Below are 16,972 nucleotides of genomic sequence, written 5' to 3'. Positions count from 1 at the left end.
GAGAATATAAATAAGTAGATAAGACAGAAATTGTAAAACAGATATTGTGAATTGAGAAGAGGCTATTCAAAAGAAAAGAGAAATTGATGGAAAATGGGAAAGGAAGTAAGAGAAAAGGGGACACACACACACACACACACACACACACACACAAGATAGTTAAGATTGTTATATAGCTAGTTTGGCTTTTCAATGAAAAGAAAGATTTTTGCTAATATGGTTTGGACAATATTTCATGCCTACATCTTACACTCTGAGTAACTACTATGAAGATGACAATACATAATATATAAATTATTATTACTTTCCTATTAGCATGATTTTAAACTTTTATTTTATTTCTATTGTTTTTCTCTTAAAAATAATGAATAAAGCACAATATGAACTCTTTCCACCATGGGCTGATAAATACAGAATAAGAAATAGAAAAGATAAGACAGTATTTTTTTAAAAAGTGAAAGAATGGAACTTTAAAGCCTTGGGATTTAATTAACTTCTTAGGTAATATTTTAATGGCTAACCCAGTAATTTTTTCTCTCATACTATCTAATACTAGTTTGCTAAAGAGGATTTATTAGCCTTCTCATTTTAATCCATAGAACAGAACATAATGCACACAAAATAATAAGTGTCCTGATTTGTTGGTGTAAGAATTGATGTAAAATCTAAAACAGGTATATTTGCATGGCTTAGTCCCTTGGTAGAATAAATGACAGGGATAAAGAGAATGGAGAGAGTAAATTAGAAAGGTAGTCTGAGGTGAGAATTTAATGTCAAGCCAAATAGTACAGCAAAGGAATTTTCAAATATGTTGAAGCTTAAGATTAACACAACCATAAGAGAGATCAGGAAATTATTGGACATTAGGAGGAAGATGTTAGATAGGAAGATTATTTAGGACGAAACATGGACATTCCTTGAGTAAAAATATAAACACTAGATGTTACTATGATAATAACAAAAAGACATGTTGAGTACTTTGTTTTCTTATGCCAGGGAGGTAGTTGATGATGATTTTGAGAATTCTGTATTGTTCCACATAAGAATATGTGAAGGGAATTATCTCCTGAGGGTGCTAAAATAAATAAGCAAGGGGTTACAGCTTAAGGATGTCTTTAAGTTTTTAACCTAACAAACTACAACAAAATTTAGTAAAATTTATAAATATACAAAGTAGCTGAATGTCAGCCAATCACAAATGGACAAGTTTCTGGGAATCACCAACAGCCAAGTGATTAGACCATGCTCAAATAAGTCAAATGCCTCATGAAACCATGCACAAATAAGGCAAATTCTTAGCTGTAACCAATTCAGTAATTTATCTAATTTGATGTTTCTTCTATAGAGTTCATTGCTCATACTCATGTAATGAACTCTTTAAATTCTTTCTAGTATGAATAGTGCCTCATTCATAAATCATTCTTTGCTCAAATAGATTTTTAAACGTGTTTAGTCTTTCTTTTAAGGGGAAGAGGGTTAATTGTAGTATGAATATTTTGACTTTTACATGACTTTAGGACATGTATGAAATGGAAACATAGGTCAAGAGTCAGCAAATTGCAGGTCAAATCATGCCAACTGCTTGCTTTTGTAAATAAAGTTTCACTGGGACACAGCAATTTTCATAACTTTAGTTATTATTTAAGAATACTTTTATTCTAAAAGTAGTTCGGACAGAGCTTCTTTATCCACCAATACTCAAATACCCTTTCTGGCCCTTTTACAAAAAATATGTTAAATAACACTCATGTAGGAATTCAGAAGTCTGGAAGAGCAGCTTCAGATTGTTGGGGGATAAGCAGGCAGTCGTGAGTTCGATCCCTGGTACCGATAAAAACGAAAAAAAAAAAAAAAAAAAAGATTGTTGGGGGATGTAGTCAGAATGTGGCAGAAACCAATAAGCAGCTAGAGCAGTATTCTATTCTGGAACATTCCATCTCCAGCAGAGGGCCTACAAGCTCCTGCTATGGGATAAACTCACTATAAATGGGAGGGTTGAGACTTTTTGGATTTACTTATAAGAGCTTCATTTTCTTGATTCTGAGATTTTGCTAACCATTCCCATTTCTTCTCAGCTTCCAGGGCTTTCACCCATGTGATAGGTTCATTTGTGTCCTAAGAAACAGAATAACCTTCTTCTCACACAGTCACCCACCCCTGTACTCTCTGGAAGTTGGAACAGTCCAAGAGCAAAACTCTCCACACTTGACCTCACAACTTCCTTTCCTTGGTGACCTGGGAAGAAGAAATACCCTCTTGGCCCTGGCCAGGGTAGGCAGGGTGGTCAGCATGTACCTCTTCTGGGCGTTGGCTAGAGAGTTAAGGTCGCCTTGGGAAGTGTCCTAAAGTGGGGGAAAGCCTAGCCAGGGAGTCGATTCTGACGATCAAGGCTGAGAGGAGTAGGGTAGGAGGAGGTTGGGTGGGGGGGGAGGGCCTAAGAGGGAGGGAAGGAACAACAGTTTGATCTATCCCAACAGGGCCAGCAAAAGCACTAAGGCCCTTAACCATCATGGCCTTGAGACCTGAGGACCCCTATACTGGGTTCCAGTATGGCTCATTGGTAGACTTCATCAATGAGAAGATGGCCAGGCACACAAAAGGCCCCGAGTTCTACCTTGAAAATCTGTCTCTGTCCTGGGAGGAGATAGAAGACAAGATCAAGGCTGTTCTGGAGGATAGCGAAGTGCCGAGAGAAGCTCAAGAGGCGTGTACCTGGGGCACCCTGGCCCTGGGCGTGCGCTTAGCTCGCAGGCAGGAGCTCTTACAAGGGCGCAGGGTGCAGTGGCTGTATGATTTTGCCAAACTGCACAAGTCAGCCACTCATGCCTTGGCCTCGGATTTGAAGCAGCTCATTGAGCAGCAGGAGGTGGAGCGCAAGGAGGCTGCCTTCCAGTTGTGGCTGATCCATGCCAAGCTGGCCCAAGTGCAGAAAGAGAGAGACCTGCTAAGGTGGAAACTTGTGCAGGCGGTAAGCCAAACCCCACTAGACCCACTCCAGCCCTATATCTATACCCCACCAGACACCCATGCCTGGGATGTGTGTCTCAGGCCCTGCCCACTTCTCTTCAGGAGCTGAAAGGTATCCCAGAGCCAACTTTGGAGGAGCTAGACCTGATTGGTGTCCAAGAGGTAGAGATACTAGGAGCAGGTGAGAAGCAAGCGGTGGAAGAAGCTGAAGCTAGTGGTACAGCTGGAGGAAGAGAAAAAGAAGAGATGGATGTGACCAGTGCAACCTCAGAGGAGGATCTAAGTGATAGTGTCCTGCAGTTTCTTGGAGTTGCCCAGCAGAAAAATCACACCAGTGGCAGAGAGAAGGAGAATGATACTAGGCCTATAGAAAAAGCTACGCTTTATCTCTCTGGGACCCTGAAGGCCGCATCCACAACCTCACCAGATCCCCTACCTGTCCAGCTCCCTGCCTCTTTCACATACAGCTACTCAAGCCCTTTGTCCTGTTTCCCAGCTGCATCCTCCCCACCTCCACTAGCAGCCACGATCACAGCACCTGTTTCACATCAGATGCCCTCCCACTACGCAGCATCTGATTTTAGCTGGTGGTCTGATGTGTGGGCTCAAGGAATAGACCCACAAGAACACCAGAAAAAGAAGAGAGACTTGGAATTCCAGCAGAGAAAAAGTCCATTTTTTCGCAAGCCTGGGGATTGGAATTGCCCTTGGTGTAAGGCTGTGAATTTTTCACGAAGGGAAAATTGCTTCCGCTGCAGGAGGGGAATCTGGCTGCAAAGCCCTTAGTAAAATAATTAGCATGCAATGAAACAAACACCTCAATGAGCAGTCTATTTTCTGATGTGGGCAGCCTGTGTTGAGTGCCAGGGGTGAGGGTGGGAATATGGAGCCAAATAAGTGAGAGAGAGTTGGGTGGGTGTTGGAGAGGATGTACTTGGTGGGACGAGACACGTTTAGATGACGATCTCTTTTGTATTCCATGAAACACCCCAGAACTGCTGCAGCTTTGTGTGTGTGTGTGCACATGCATACATGTGTGTGTGCATGGATGTCTCCCCATCCTAGTGTCTAGTGGACCTAACAGCTACATTTATAAACTCTTCTACCTCCCCACCACCATGCCTAGGACTTAGATGATGAGAATGGGTGAGCATTTGACCATCCTGAACCACACAGATTCTCAGGCTCAAGAAACTGAACAGAGGCAGATTCCATACTCAGAATTGGGTTGGGCAGTGGAGTAGTGGGTTGTTTCGAGTTGGGGCTGGGGTCACAGGCACAAACACTAAGACCTAGTTCTAGCTGTGGGGGAGCAGGACCAGGTACTTTACAGAGGGGGTCATTTAGGAGATACAAGTATGGTATAAGGTCCAGAAAGGCATAAAGAAGTACAGAGTTAACACAATACCTCCAGAGAGCTGTGGAAAGTGGGAGTGACTCAACTGCTTTTCCCTTCCTGCAATTGTGCTACATAAACATCCACTTTATCCAGATCCCCTTTTGCCTATAGTAACTTCAATGTATTCCTGTCATGAGTAACCAGATCATTTTCAGGTCAGAAACTGGCACCAGGAGAGCAATTTCAAAAAACATGCTATCAAAATGTTGGAATTGGTTTGGGAATTCCATCAGGGTTTGACAAATGGTAGGGATTCCTGTATCCTAAGAGTGCTTGGGAATGAACTGGACAGAGACTCCTGTTCAAAGAGTTATATCACAAGAAATAAAACAGGATTAGGGTTATAGGTTTGGGGTTAAACTTAGGTTTGTGCTTGATTCAAATTAATATGCAGACATATGCCACCCCTAAATGGATCCCACAGGGTTGCACACTGAGAATGCCAACATTAGCTACAGGTGAGGATTACTATCACTTTACAGCATCATGAGGAGTACCTCCTAGTCCCTTCTAGGTAGAACCAGGGCCAGTCATATCTGAACAGGGAAGTTACATCACTACACAGGAGATAAGTCAACAACTGACAGTACTCAGAAGGTTTGCTGATCCAGACCATGCACAAAAGAATGGTGCTTTCTTTGTCCAACCCACTATCAAGATACATGTGTAGAGAGTCTAGCTATAAAGCTTTCTGTACATTCAGAAACATGAAATAGTAAACATATGACAATGTAAAATTAATTTCCAGGGGATGGGTGATAGTGGGTGGTGGGTTGGTTTGCTTCTCCTCATCTGATGACAAGCTACATAGAGGGGATCATGAGCCCTTCTGCCCTCAGGGAGAAGGATGGGATGCAGCTGCACCTGGACCAGACTGAAATAGAAATGGAGGAATTCTGGACATTACCTGAAGACGGTGGACTTAGAGAGTTGGAAGCTGTTGTGGCCCTGGGACATCTCTGGATATGTGACTTTGGGTTGTCTCGTAATGGGATGGGGACAATCATCATCAGAAGTGGGGGCCATATCCCTAACCTATAACTTTATATTCACATACCTACTCACTCTCTAGGACAGAAATTTCTTAACTTATGTATTCTTTGACATTTTTATTTAAATTATTATTTGTTGTTGATGGCTGTCTACATTGCAGGATGTTCAGCAGAATCCCTTGCCTCTGCACAGTAGATTCCAATGGTACTCACCAACCCTACTCCCTCGGTTGTGATAACAGAAAAAGTATCTGGACATTACCAGATCAACTAAAGTGAAAAGCATCCCAATTTGGGAATGGTGGAGGTGGTGAAATATTTAGGAACAGTCTTATCAAGGGAAGAAACAAAGGAGAAGGTCACAGAGGCTCAGCAGCTCAATGAGACAGCATTTGAAAAATGTAATTTAGGTCTAGTGTTTACTTTGGATCTTAAAGCAAATTTAGGAGAGTGGTAGGATAGAAGCAAAACTGCAAGACTAAGGAGTGAATGGGAAGTAAGTAGATTCAGTTAGGGGAAGCTCTTTTCAAGAACAGAAGTTGACTGTGAAAGGATGGAGTCATGTGAGGTACATGGTATCATATCCAGTTTCTTGAATATGGGAGAAATCTGAGCAATAAGATGATAGCAGAAAATGTTTGAAAATATGAGAAATGTGAATGATTCGTGTAGACCCTGCATTATCATATTGGAGGTATGGCCACAGTATTATTAAATTGATCAAATCCCTCTAAAATTTATGTTACTGTGCATTATATGCTATGTAAATTTGTAGATTTGTTCTTGAGTAAATATAAAAATATGGAAATAAATTTAGCAAACAATTAATTACCTAGGAAGAGTGAAGTCAGATTCAGGGGTTGAAAGCAGTATTGTGCTTGGAGATAAGGTGGTGTGGGGTAGAATAGGGTCAAGGAGATAAAAAAAAAATATTTTTATGTGACTCTGTTTTATAGAAATAAAATAATAAAATGTTCATGATTTATTTTTTAATGACATGAATTAACTGGCTTGGGTATGTTTGGAAAGGGTTATTCCTTCTCTGGGACAGAATAAAGAAAAAGACTGATTTTTTGGCTAAAAATGGGAAAATAAGGTAGCTCCTGTATGTGTGTCTGTTAGATGAGGAAGCTAAAAGTGAGCACAGGCAGAAATAAGACCATGAGCATGACAAAACGGTACATATAGAAATAACTGTGCAGGTAGGCAGTGTGGGGATGAGGACCCCATTCATATAGGGCTAACTGGAGGAAAATCCTTAGATTTTGGATGGCAGTAGGAACCCAGGAGAGTGCATAGAAAAGGGTAGGTAGCTCCAGGAAAGCTACTGGACATAAATCTCTCAGGTATTACTTGTTTTTATATTTTTTTTATTAAGGGATTTGGTCTTTTAAGATTTATATATAATGTTTCTTAGGATTACTGAAAGATAAAAACACATTCTCAACTTTATGTGTTGTGTCTATTGAATTATTTTCTCTTTAAGTCTAGGGCAAAAGATTCAATAGGATAAAATAAATTTGGCTTCCATTACTGAATGCCATCTACAAAACAAATAGGTGATTTGCCTTAGCTTTTGAGCCCTCTTACGCTTTGGCAGGTTAAAAGGAAGATATCTTTAAAAATGATGTTACCAAAGAAGGACCTATCTCTAGAGGATGAGAGAAAACAAGAAATGGGATGAAATTTCACCAGAATCAATGCCTTGCTCCAATTCAGTGAGTTGTATCTCTAAAAATGTCATGTACTTCTTTGGGGTTACCTTTTGAGATTATAATATAGTGATAAAAGGAAGAGCCAGTCATGGTGGTGCATGCCTGTAATCCCTATATTAGCATTAAGGAGGCTGGGGCAAGATCATCTTGAGTTCGAGGCCAGCCTGGACCACATAGTAAGCCTTCTCTCAACAAAACAAAAGATAACAACAGCAAAAGAACAAAAACAAAGTGGTGAAAGGGAATGACCACATAGGATTCCTTTATTGACTTTCCTCTTTCTGATAACCCATCCATATGCTGGGAGGTCAAACTTGGCTATACCTGTCTCCAAAAATCATAGAAAGTAAAAATAACTCAAATGATATTTTACTTAGAAATAACAATGCTTTCTTATCTTTCTTTGATGTTACAGGAGACCAAAGTCAAAAGTAGGCCAGAGTGTACAGAAAGGTTAACTCATATAGAAAACTTCCCCGATGCCTTAAAAATCTGGATTTTCTATGGCTTTTTACCATGCTGTAAATAACCACTGTTGCCAACCTCATTTTATTGAATGTCACATCTCAAAATTGTCTTCCCGCTACCTATTTCTATTGGCAAAGCTTTACATGTTTTTGTTTGTTTTTTTTTTTTTTTTGTTTTTTTTTTTGTTTTTTGTTTTTTGTTTTTTTTTTTTTTTTTTTTTTTTTTTTTTTTTTTTATTTAAGAGGAAAAAAGAGAAAAACACAAAACAAACCAAAGCGGCGTAAGGGTACACGCAATACAGAACTACAAAACAAAACATAACAAAACAAAACAAAACAAAAAAACATAACAGTAAGAAATTACCTGCTAGTAGATTACACACTATCTTCTTGAAAATAGTTCCTCAAATCACAGTATCAAAGAACACAAGGTGGACATTCAAACAGGGAGACTGCAAACAGCTGTGTTCAATGTTCCAAAAACAATGATAAAGTCAGCTATTTAACACCCCCAAACACACTTGCTGTTATATCCGTTAGAGCTCTTTTTCTTTTTTTTTTTCCCCTCTCTTTTTTACAACAAAATTTACACATCTTGGATTTTATTACTCCTTAGTGCTTATTACTTTCTTTGGGGGGGGGGGAGAATACAGTCAAATATGGCAAAACAAAGCTGTCAGTCAATACCAAGGATAGACATAGCACATGGTGTAGAACAGAGTACAAGTTTATCAACAATGGTTATCAACGTTGTCCCTTGTTTCCTTAAAAAGAATTGTCTATCTTATTAGATATTATAAAGTTGGACAAAACAGTAGAGAACAAGACCAATAAAACTTAGGCATTGTAAACATTACAGGACTTCCAAAGAAGACAATAGTCAAACCAGAATGGGTATCTTAGTGAATCTTATTGTCTTTAAAGTAGTTGCCTATGTCTTCAAACTTGATATTATCATATAGAATGGAACAGAGTCTAATCAGTCAAAACAAGATCGTGGGAGTACTACAGGACTTCAAAACAAGTTAATAGGAAATCAAAAAGAGTTACTATTTATATATCCTAATTTTTTTGAATTTTTTCTTTAATTAAGACAAACATAAGAAATGACTAAATAATTTTTTTTGAAACAATAAGGGGGAGACTGAGATAAAACAGGACATAACAATATAACAATAGAGGTCACAGCATGACTGTTTCAACAACCTAGTACTTCACCACCTTATAACCTGACTTAATAGTAGTTACCATAGTGTCTTTTTCCTTGAAATATTTGGATAAAACTTCATATACTCTAGTTTCAAATATTTTCATATCAAGAACCCCAGAATAAAGCCTTTCTAATTAATGAGTGAAAACTTTATAAGGCTTTAAGGCCACCTAATGGGGAATCATGATTACCACATATTTTTATATATTTGAATCATTATTTACATTAGGGAAACTATTCGGTATTCACACATGTGAGATTGATTTATTTCACTAATGAGTATGGTCTCAAGTTGCGCCCATTTATTGATAAATATCTCAATGTGATCCTTCTTTATAGCTGAATAATACTCCATTGTATAGAAATACCACAACTTTTTTATCCATTCCTCAGTTGATGGGCACTTGGGTTGTTTCCAAGATCTGGCGATTACAAATTGTGCTGCTATAAACATAGGTGCACATATATCACTGTGGTATGATGCTTTCAGTTCTTCTGGGAATATGCCTAGAAGTGGAATAGCTGGAATAAATGGGATTTCCAGTCCCAACTTTTTGAGAAATCTCCAGACAGATCTCCACAAAGGCTGTACCAGTCTACACTCCCACCAGCAGTGCAGGAGAGTTCCTTTTTCCCCACAGCCTCTCCAGCATTTGTTGTCGGTTTTCTTGATCCTGGCCATTCTTTCAGGAGTGAGATGGTATCTCAGTGTGGTTTTAATTTGCATTTCTCTAATGACCAATGATGATGAGCATTTTTTCATGTATTTATTTGCCATTTGCATTTCTTCATCTGAGAATTGCATATTCATCTCAGATGCCCATTTTTGGATTGGATCTTTGAATTTCGGAGGTCTGAGTTTCTTTAATTCTTTATATGTTTTATACAAGAGGCCCTTGTCTGAGAGAGAGTTCACTAAAATCTTTTCCCAGTTTGTGGGTTTTCTTTTCACTATGCTGGAGATTTCTTTTGACATGCAGAAACTTTTTAATAAGAAGTGGTCCCAGTTATTGATTCTGGGAAGTATTTCCCGTGCGGTTTGAGTCCTGTTCATGAATTCTTTACCTACTCCTATGTCTCCAAGGTTTCTACCTATTTTGTCTTCCAATAGATTTAGTGTTTCTGTTTTAATATTCAGATCTTTGACCCATTTAGATTTTAATTTAGTACATGGTGATAGACATGGGTCTAGCTTTAGTTTTCGGCAAATGGAGAGCCAGTTTTTCCAGCACCATTTATTAAAGAGACTGTCGTTCTTCCAGTGAACCTGCTTGGCTCCTTTATCAAAAATAAGGTGGTTGAGTGTGTTCGTAGTTGTGGTTGTATCTTCTAATCTATTCCACTGATCTTCAGCTCTGTTTTGATTGCAATACCATGCTGATTTTACTACTGTTGCTTTGTAGTATAACTTCAAGTCAGGGATTGTGATGCCTCCTGCTTTGTCTTTGCTGCTTAGAATTGCCTTTGCGATTCTAGGTCTCTTCTGGTTCCAGATGAAATTTAGGAGTGATTTCTCTAGGTCTATAAGGTATGTTGATGGTATTTCTATTGGGATTGCATTGAATCTGTATAACAGTTTTGGGAGAATGGCCATTTTCACAATGTTTGTTCTTCCTATCCATGAGCAAGGGATGTCTTTCCATTTTCTGAGATCATCTTCAATTTCCTTTTTCAGTGTATTATAATTTTCACTGTATAAGTCTTTCACTTCTTTCGTAAGAGTAATTCCTAAATATTTCATTTTTTTGCTTGCTAATGTGAATAGTCCAGTTTCTCTTATTTCCCTCTCTGTAATTTTGTTGTTCGTGTATAGGAATGCTATTAATTTCTGAGTATTGATTTTGTATCCAGCCACATTACTGAATTTATTTATTGTATCTAAGAGTCTTTCAATGGAGTTTAGGGGGTCTTCTATGTAGAGTATCATGTCATCTGCAAACAATGATAATTTAACTTCTTCTTTTCCTATCTTTACCCCTTTTATTTCTCTTTCTTGCCTAATTGCTCTGGCTAGTACGTCCAGTACTATATTAAATAGGAGTGGTGATAAAGGACATCCTTGTCTTGTACCCGATTTTAAAGTAAAGGCTTTCAATTTTTGGCCATTTTTTATGATGCTGGCTGTTGGTTTGTCATAAATGGCCTTTATTATATTGAGGTAAAGACCATTTATTCCAATTTTATGTAAAGTTCTTATCATGAATAAGTGTTGGACCTTATCAAAGGCTTTTTCTGCATCTATAGAGATGATCATGTGATTCTTATTTTTGGCTTTATTGATATGGTGGATTACATTTATTGATTTGCGTATGTTGAACCATCCTTGCATTCCTGGGATGAATCCCACTTGGTCATGGTGTATAATCTTCTTGATGATTTGCTGGATCCTATTTGCCAATATTTTATTGAGGATTTTTGCATCTGTGTTCATTAGGGAGATCGGTCTATAGTTCTCTTTTATAGTTGGGTCTTTCTCAGGTTTTGGTACTAGAGTAATATTTGCTTCCAGGAATGACTTAGGAAGGATTGCTTCCCTTTCAATTTCATTGAATAGTTTGAGGAGTGTCGGCATTAGGTCTTCTTTATATTTCTTGTAGAATTCTGCAGTGAATCCATCTGGGCCTGGGCTCTTCTTGGTGGGCAAGGACCCAATTATATTCTCAATTTCATTAGCAGAGATTGGGTTATTCAACAGTTTTATATCCTCTTGATCTAGCTTTGGTACTTCATATGCTTCTAAGAATCTGTCTATTTCTTCTGTGTTATCAAACTTTTGAGAGTAGAGGTTTTCGAAATAGGTGTTGATGATCCTCTGTATTTCTATTGGGTCTGTAGTGATTTCTCCTTTTTCATTTCTTATTGCATGAATTTGAGCTTTTTCTTCCCTTTTTTTAATAAGGTTGGCTAGGGGCTTATCGATTTTATTTATTCTTTCAAAGAACCAACTCTTTGATTCGTTGATTCTTTGGATTGTTTTCTTAGTCTCTATTGCATTGATTTCTGCTCTGATTTTTATAATTTCCTCTCTTCTTTTGGCTTTGGGCTTGACTTGCTCTTCTTTTTCTAGCTGTTTGAGGTGTAGCATCAAGTTATTTATTTGTATTCGTTCTGTTTTCCTGATGTGGGAACTCAGTGCAATAAATTTTCCTCTCAGAACGGCTTTCATTGCATCCCACAGATTCCGGTAAGTTGTATCTGCATTTTCATTTTCTTTTAGGTATTGTTTAATTTCTTCTTTAATTTCTTCTGTGACCCACTGATTACTCAAGAGTGTGTTATTTAGTTTCCATGTGTTTGCGGAATTTTTGCAGTATCCTTTGTCATTAATTTCTAATTTCAGAGCGCTATGATCCGATAATATGCAAGGGATGATTTCAACTCTTTTGCATTTGCTTAAATATGTTCTGTGAGCTAATATATTGTCTATTTTAGAAAATGATCCATGTACTGCTGAGAAGAATGTGTATTCTGATGTTGTTGGGTGGAACATTCTGTATATGTCTATCAAACCCATTTGTTCACAGGTGTGATTCAGTTCTGTTATTTCTTTGCTCATTTTCTGTCTGGTTGATCTGTCCCTTGGTGTCAGTGGTGTATTAAGGTCTCCTGTTACAATTGTGTTACTGATAATTTGAGTTTTCATTTCTGTTAATAATTGTTTTATATAACTGGGTGCTCTGGAGTTTGGTGCGTATATATTTAAGATAGTTATCTCTTCCTCTTGGAGTTTTCCCCTTACGAGTATGTAGTGACCTTCTTTGTCCTTTATGGTCATTGTTGGTTTAAAGTTCACGTTGTCTGCAAACAGAATGGCTACTCCTGCCTTTTTTTGGATTCCTGCTGCATGAAGAATTGTTTTCCATCCTTTGACTTTCAGTCTGTGAGTATCTTTCTGGGTTAGATGGGTTTCCTGTAAATAGCATATGGTTGGATTTTGTTTCTTGATCCATTCTGCTAGTCTGTTTCTTTTGATTGGTGCATTGAGACCATTTACATTAATGGTTATTACTGTTAAATGCTGGTTAATTGTAGGAATGTTATCTCTCTGCTGTTGCATCTTTATCTTTCGGTTCTGTTTAATTATTTGCTTTGCTTAGTGGTTTTTTCCTTTGTGCATCTAAACTGTCTTTCAATATTTTTTGCAGGGTTGGTTTGGTGTTCATGAAGTTCTTCAGCTGTTCTTTGTCATGGAAGTATCGTATTGCACCATCTATTTTGAATGATAGTTTTGCAGGATATATCAGTCTTGGTTGGAAATCATTTTGCTTTAGGATCTGGAATACTTCACTCCATGCTCTTCTTGACTTTATCGTTTGTGCTGAGAAGTCTGCTGTGATTCTGATAGGTTTTCCTTTATAAGTGAATTGTCTTTTCTCTCTGACAGCTTTTAATAATCTATTCTTGTGTTGGATTTCTGGGATGGTGATTATTATATGTCTGGGTGTAGTTTTATTTTGGTTATGACTGTTTGGAGTTCTATATGCTTCACTGATCCTGATGTCAGTTTCTGATCTCATGCTTGGGAAATTTTCAGCTATTACTTCTCTAAATATCCTCCTGACATCCTTCATGTTGTCTCCCTCTCTTTCATTAATCCCTATCATTCTTATGTTATTCTTCTTTGCATCGTCTTGCAGTTGTTGAATTGTTGTTTCCTGGTTCCTTGTTATTTTCAAAAGATCTTTCCTTTCCTGTTCACTAGCTGCAATCCTGTCTTCAAGGTCTGAAATTCTATCTTCACTTTCATTAAGGCGGTTTTTACAACTTTCAGTGGAGTTTTTTATTTCCTGTATATCTCTGTGCATCTGCATTATGTATTCTGTTTGTTTCTTATATTGCTCGTCTAGGGATTCTATCTTTTTGTTTAGATCCTCCAATTTTTTATCTGTGTTTTCTTTAGATATATTTAGAATCTCTTTCATTTCTTTTATCATTTCTTCTTTTATCTGGGAGATTATTTTGAGTTTGAATTTCTTTAAAGCTTCCTGGAGTTGCTTGTCAATTTCAGTGGCTATTGTGTCCGATATATGAGGTGGATGGGATATATTTTCTTCTATATACATCACTCCTAGGTTTTCTTGAGATGGGCTGGAGGTTTGAGGTTGTAATTTGGTCTTTCGTTTTGTCATTTTCCTATATTTCTGTGTTTCAAGTGTTATTTGAAAGCTTCCTCAGGATCTGTTGAAAATCCCCTTCTATGTTTGGAGCTACTGAGACTCTGGCGCCACGCTACCCCAAGCCATTAGGCCTACAGAACCAGTGGCCCTCCTCTGCCTGCTCAGAACTCCGCAGTTCCAGACAAGCTGGGCCTCAGGGACACTGTGCGCCCACCTGCCTCTTGGAAGCTCCACAGTTCTTCAATCGCAGCCGGGTTAGGGTACTCACCACAGGCCGCAGTGCTTCAGGAACCTGTGGACCCTCCCTGGTTGCAGAGATATCCACAGTCCTCCAGACACATGGAGAGGCCGATGCAGGCACCCCAAATCTGCCCAGCTCCTCCTCTGCAGACCAATGGCCAGGCGCGGCAGCTAAACAGGCTGGGCTAGGCTGGTAGTGTGGGCCAGCCCACCTATGGGGAGCTCAGCAGGTCTCCAAGTGAAGCCGGGAATGGGGAGGCTGATGTGGAAGCCTCAAACCCACCTCTCTCCTTCACTGCACCTGGAAGCCTGAGGGAACTCCAGCAGTCTGGGCGCAGATATCCAGAGTCCTCCAGACACGCAGAGAGGCCAGTGAGGGCACCCCAGATCTGCCCAGCTCCTCCTCTGCAGACCTATGGCCTACTTGTTTTTTTTTAAAGAAGGATACATATAAGCAAATTAAAGATCAATTTAAAAGGAGGTGAGATATCTTTCCCTAAGGGAAAAGAATGAATTAACAAAGTTGAATCAAGAAGATACAAAAATTCCAAATAACCCAATATTGATGAAACTGAAGATGTAATTAAAAACCTACCAACAAGGAAAAGGATGTAAGTATGAAGTGTGGCCAAAATCCTTTCCTTATGGAGTGAGGAGAAAGGCATAAGGCATAAAGAGATGATCAGAATAACAGGACTAAAAGGTAATTATGCATACAGTATTTCTCTATACCTGAATAAATATGTATGCTTTGCCATTAAAGAGTATGATTTAATGTGGAAATAAATGAGTGTGTGTAGATCAGTGCCTAGGTTTTGTCTTAATGAAAACGAGGCCAAAGGGTGGAAATAGATATCTCCCTCCTACTTAGTTTATTGTTTGTTGTTTCACAGCCATAGATTGAATCCACAAAATGCCAATGAACTGTCTTGCTAAGATGGATTCTCTTCATTGCAGTAAGAGAGGAAGATTCATCTGTGTGAGTTCCTATCACTGAGAAAACTAGTGGGATTGCATGTTCTGATTAACAAGCTGAGGTCAGACACTTTGCTCTTCTTCAATGATATAGGTTCATAAAAGGGATGTACTTCCTTTAAATATATATTTCCTCCATAGAAACATTGTCTGCTAGAAATGTGTCTTATTGCCTAATTTTAAGTTAAGGTATCCATTAATTGTATCTCTTCTTCTAAGAACTGGTCAATGTCTTAAAATACCATGCTCAAAGAATGTAACTGAAGCCAGGTATGGTGGCACACACCTGTAATCCTATCACTCAGGAAGCTAAACCAGTAGGACAGCTTGGAATTCAAGGCCAGCCTGGGTTACAAAGTGAGTTCAAGGCTAGCCTGAACTGCATAGTGAAACCCTGTATGAAAGACACAAAAATGCATTAAAATGCATATATATATAAATATATATATATATATATATATATATATGCCTCCATAAAGAAAGGTTATTATTAAATTGACATTAAAAATTAGGCCTTGATAAACTCAGGTTCCAGACAAAATTACTTCCCTTTGATAGTTATATTATACTACCCCTTTGTTTCATATTCTATACTACTATATGCTCTCTGTTTTTTTTTTTTTTTTTTTTTTTTTTCATCACATACTAACTTCTTTCACAAGTAATGGGATGTAAGATATTAAGTTAGCGTTTTCAGGTTTTCCCCATTTCTTATCCTCTAAATGTAAGGCTTTTTTTTAGCTGCATGGTTCTCCCAAAATCCAGTAACATGCAAGGAGATTCTTGGTATACCATTTCAGTGTAGAATAGGAACATTGGCTAGAAACAGCTGAACAATTGCAAGGCACAGTGATAATTCAACTGCATTACATTTGAAAGGGGAACCAGAGCTACTTACAGGTAAACAAATGAGGAGGATGAGAAATTTGCAGAGCATTAATTCCAGGCAGAGATTTTAGCTGGGAATGAGAGTAACAAGTGATGAAAGAAGTTGCTGAGAAGATACAGCATGTAAAAGATTTTGGGAGTAAAAGTAATATAAAAATATTATTTTGTGTCTTGTACAAAGTTGCAAATTGGCTCTCTTGATGTTTTTTCTCTTGATATCTTCACTTTTTCAGTAAATTTTTAAATATTCAAGCATTTAACTATATGTTTAGCTGGTACACTGTTTCCTAGCATGCAACTCTATTATAAACCACATGAGATCCAGTGTTTTGAGTTATGATTATTTATGATTTGTAGACATGCCCTAATTTCTCATGTAATCAGTTAGAAATAAGGAATCTTATCATTTGCATTTACATTTTAATACATTTTCCATAGGAAGTACTCAAGTATATGTTTAATGAATGATTGATACTGAGCATTGAAATGATGTTGGCTGAAAATTATCCCTTTCATAAAAGAAAACAAACACTTGCAGGTAGGAGTGAATGAACTCTTTCTGTTTCACTATGAAATGCTTCAACTTCAAGGCAAAAGTAAGAAGGTAGTTTTATGTAATTAGTTCTTGAGTAAAATAACATATTTATGACATCTGATTATATTCATTGTATCACTGCGTACATGTACGATGTACATGTTTTTTTCTAACTGATTCACTGTTAAGTCTTCTACTCTGAGTGTTTGGGAGTTAAGAATAGTCAAAAAGAAAGAACCTGTTAAGGATATACCTCCTGCAATGTTCCTTCACCTTTATTCTTTGGTAGAAACAATACTTAGGTTTGGAAGCTCAAAGGTGATCACACAGGGTTTCAACTTCATAAGCCAAGCAGTTTGGTTTTGTGTTTAAAAATTTATATTGTAATGTGATCCTCATTTTTATGAAATTAGAATACATATTTTATTGAACACCACTATCAGTTTTATAATTCTGTCTCTATCACC

At 37.9% G+C, this 16,972-nt stretch overlaps 2 protein-coding genes across 2 annotated transcripts in view; one reads left to right on the top strand and one right to left on the bottom strand.

The window, feature by feature from the left end:
• The window catches only part of Il1rapl2 (interleukin 1 receptor accessory protein like 2), a 1,287,414-nt gene that overhangs the window by 621,406 nt on the left and 649,036 nt on the right, over positions 1-16,972 (bottom strand). The gene's annotated exons all lie outside the window — the stretch shown is intronic.
• Positions 2,242-3,753, top strand: Tex13a (testis expressed 13A). The gene is made up of 3 exons (XM_063246648.1): positions 2,242-2,271; positions 2,478-2,968; positions 3,070-3,753. The coding sequence occupies exons 2-3, from the start codon at positions 2,510-2,512 to the stop codon at positions 3,751-3,753; spliced, it is 1,143 nt and encodes a 380-aa protein (XP_063102718.1). The 5' UTR covers positions 2,242-2,271; positions 2,478-2,509.

This window comes from Cavia porcellus, unplaced genomic scaffold, assembly GCF_034190915.1.
Source record: "Cavia porcellus strain 051 isolate PalLab524CR breed Dunkin Hartley unplaced genomic scaffold, mCavPor4.1 scaffold_3, whole genome shotgun sequence".
Classification (NCBI taxonomy): Eukaryota; Metazoa; Chordata; class Mammalia; order Rodentia; family Caviidae; genus Cavia; species Cavia porcellus.
The sequence above is the reverse complement of the archived record's forward strand: the minus strand, read 5'-3'. Positions and strand labels throughout refer to the sequence as shown.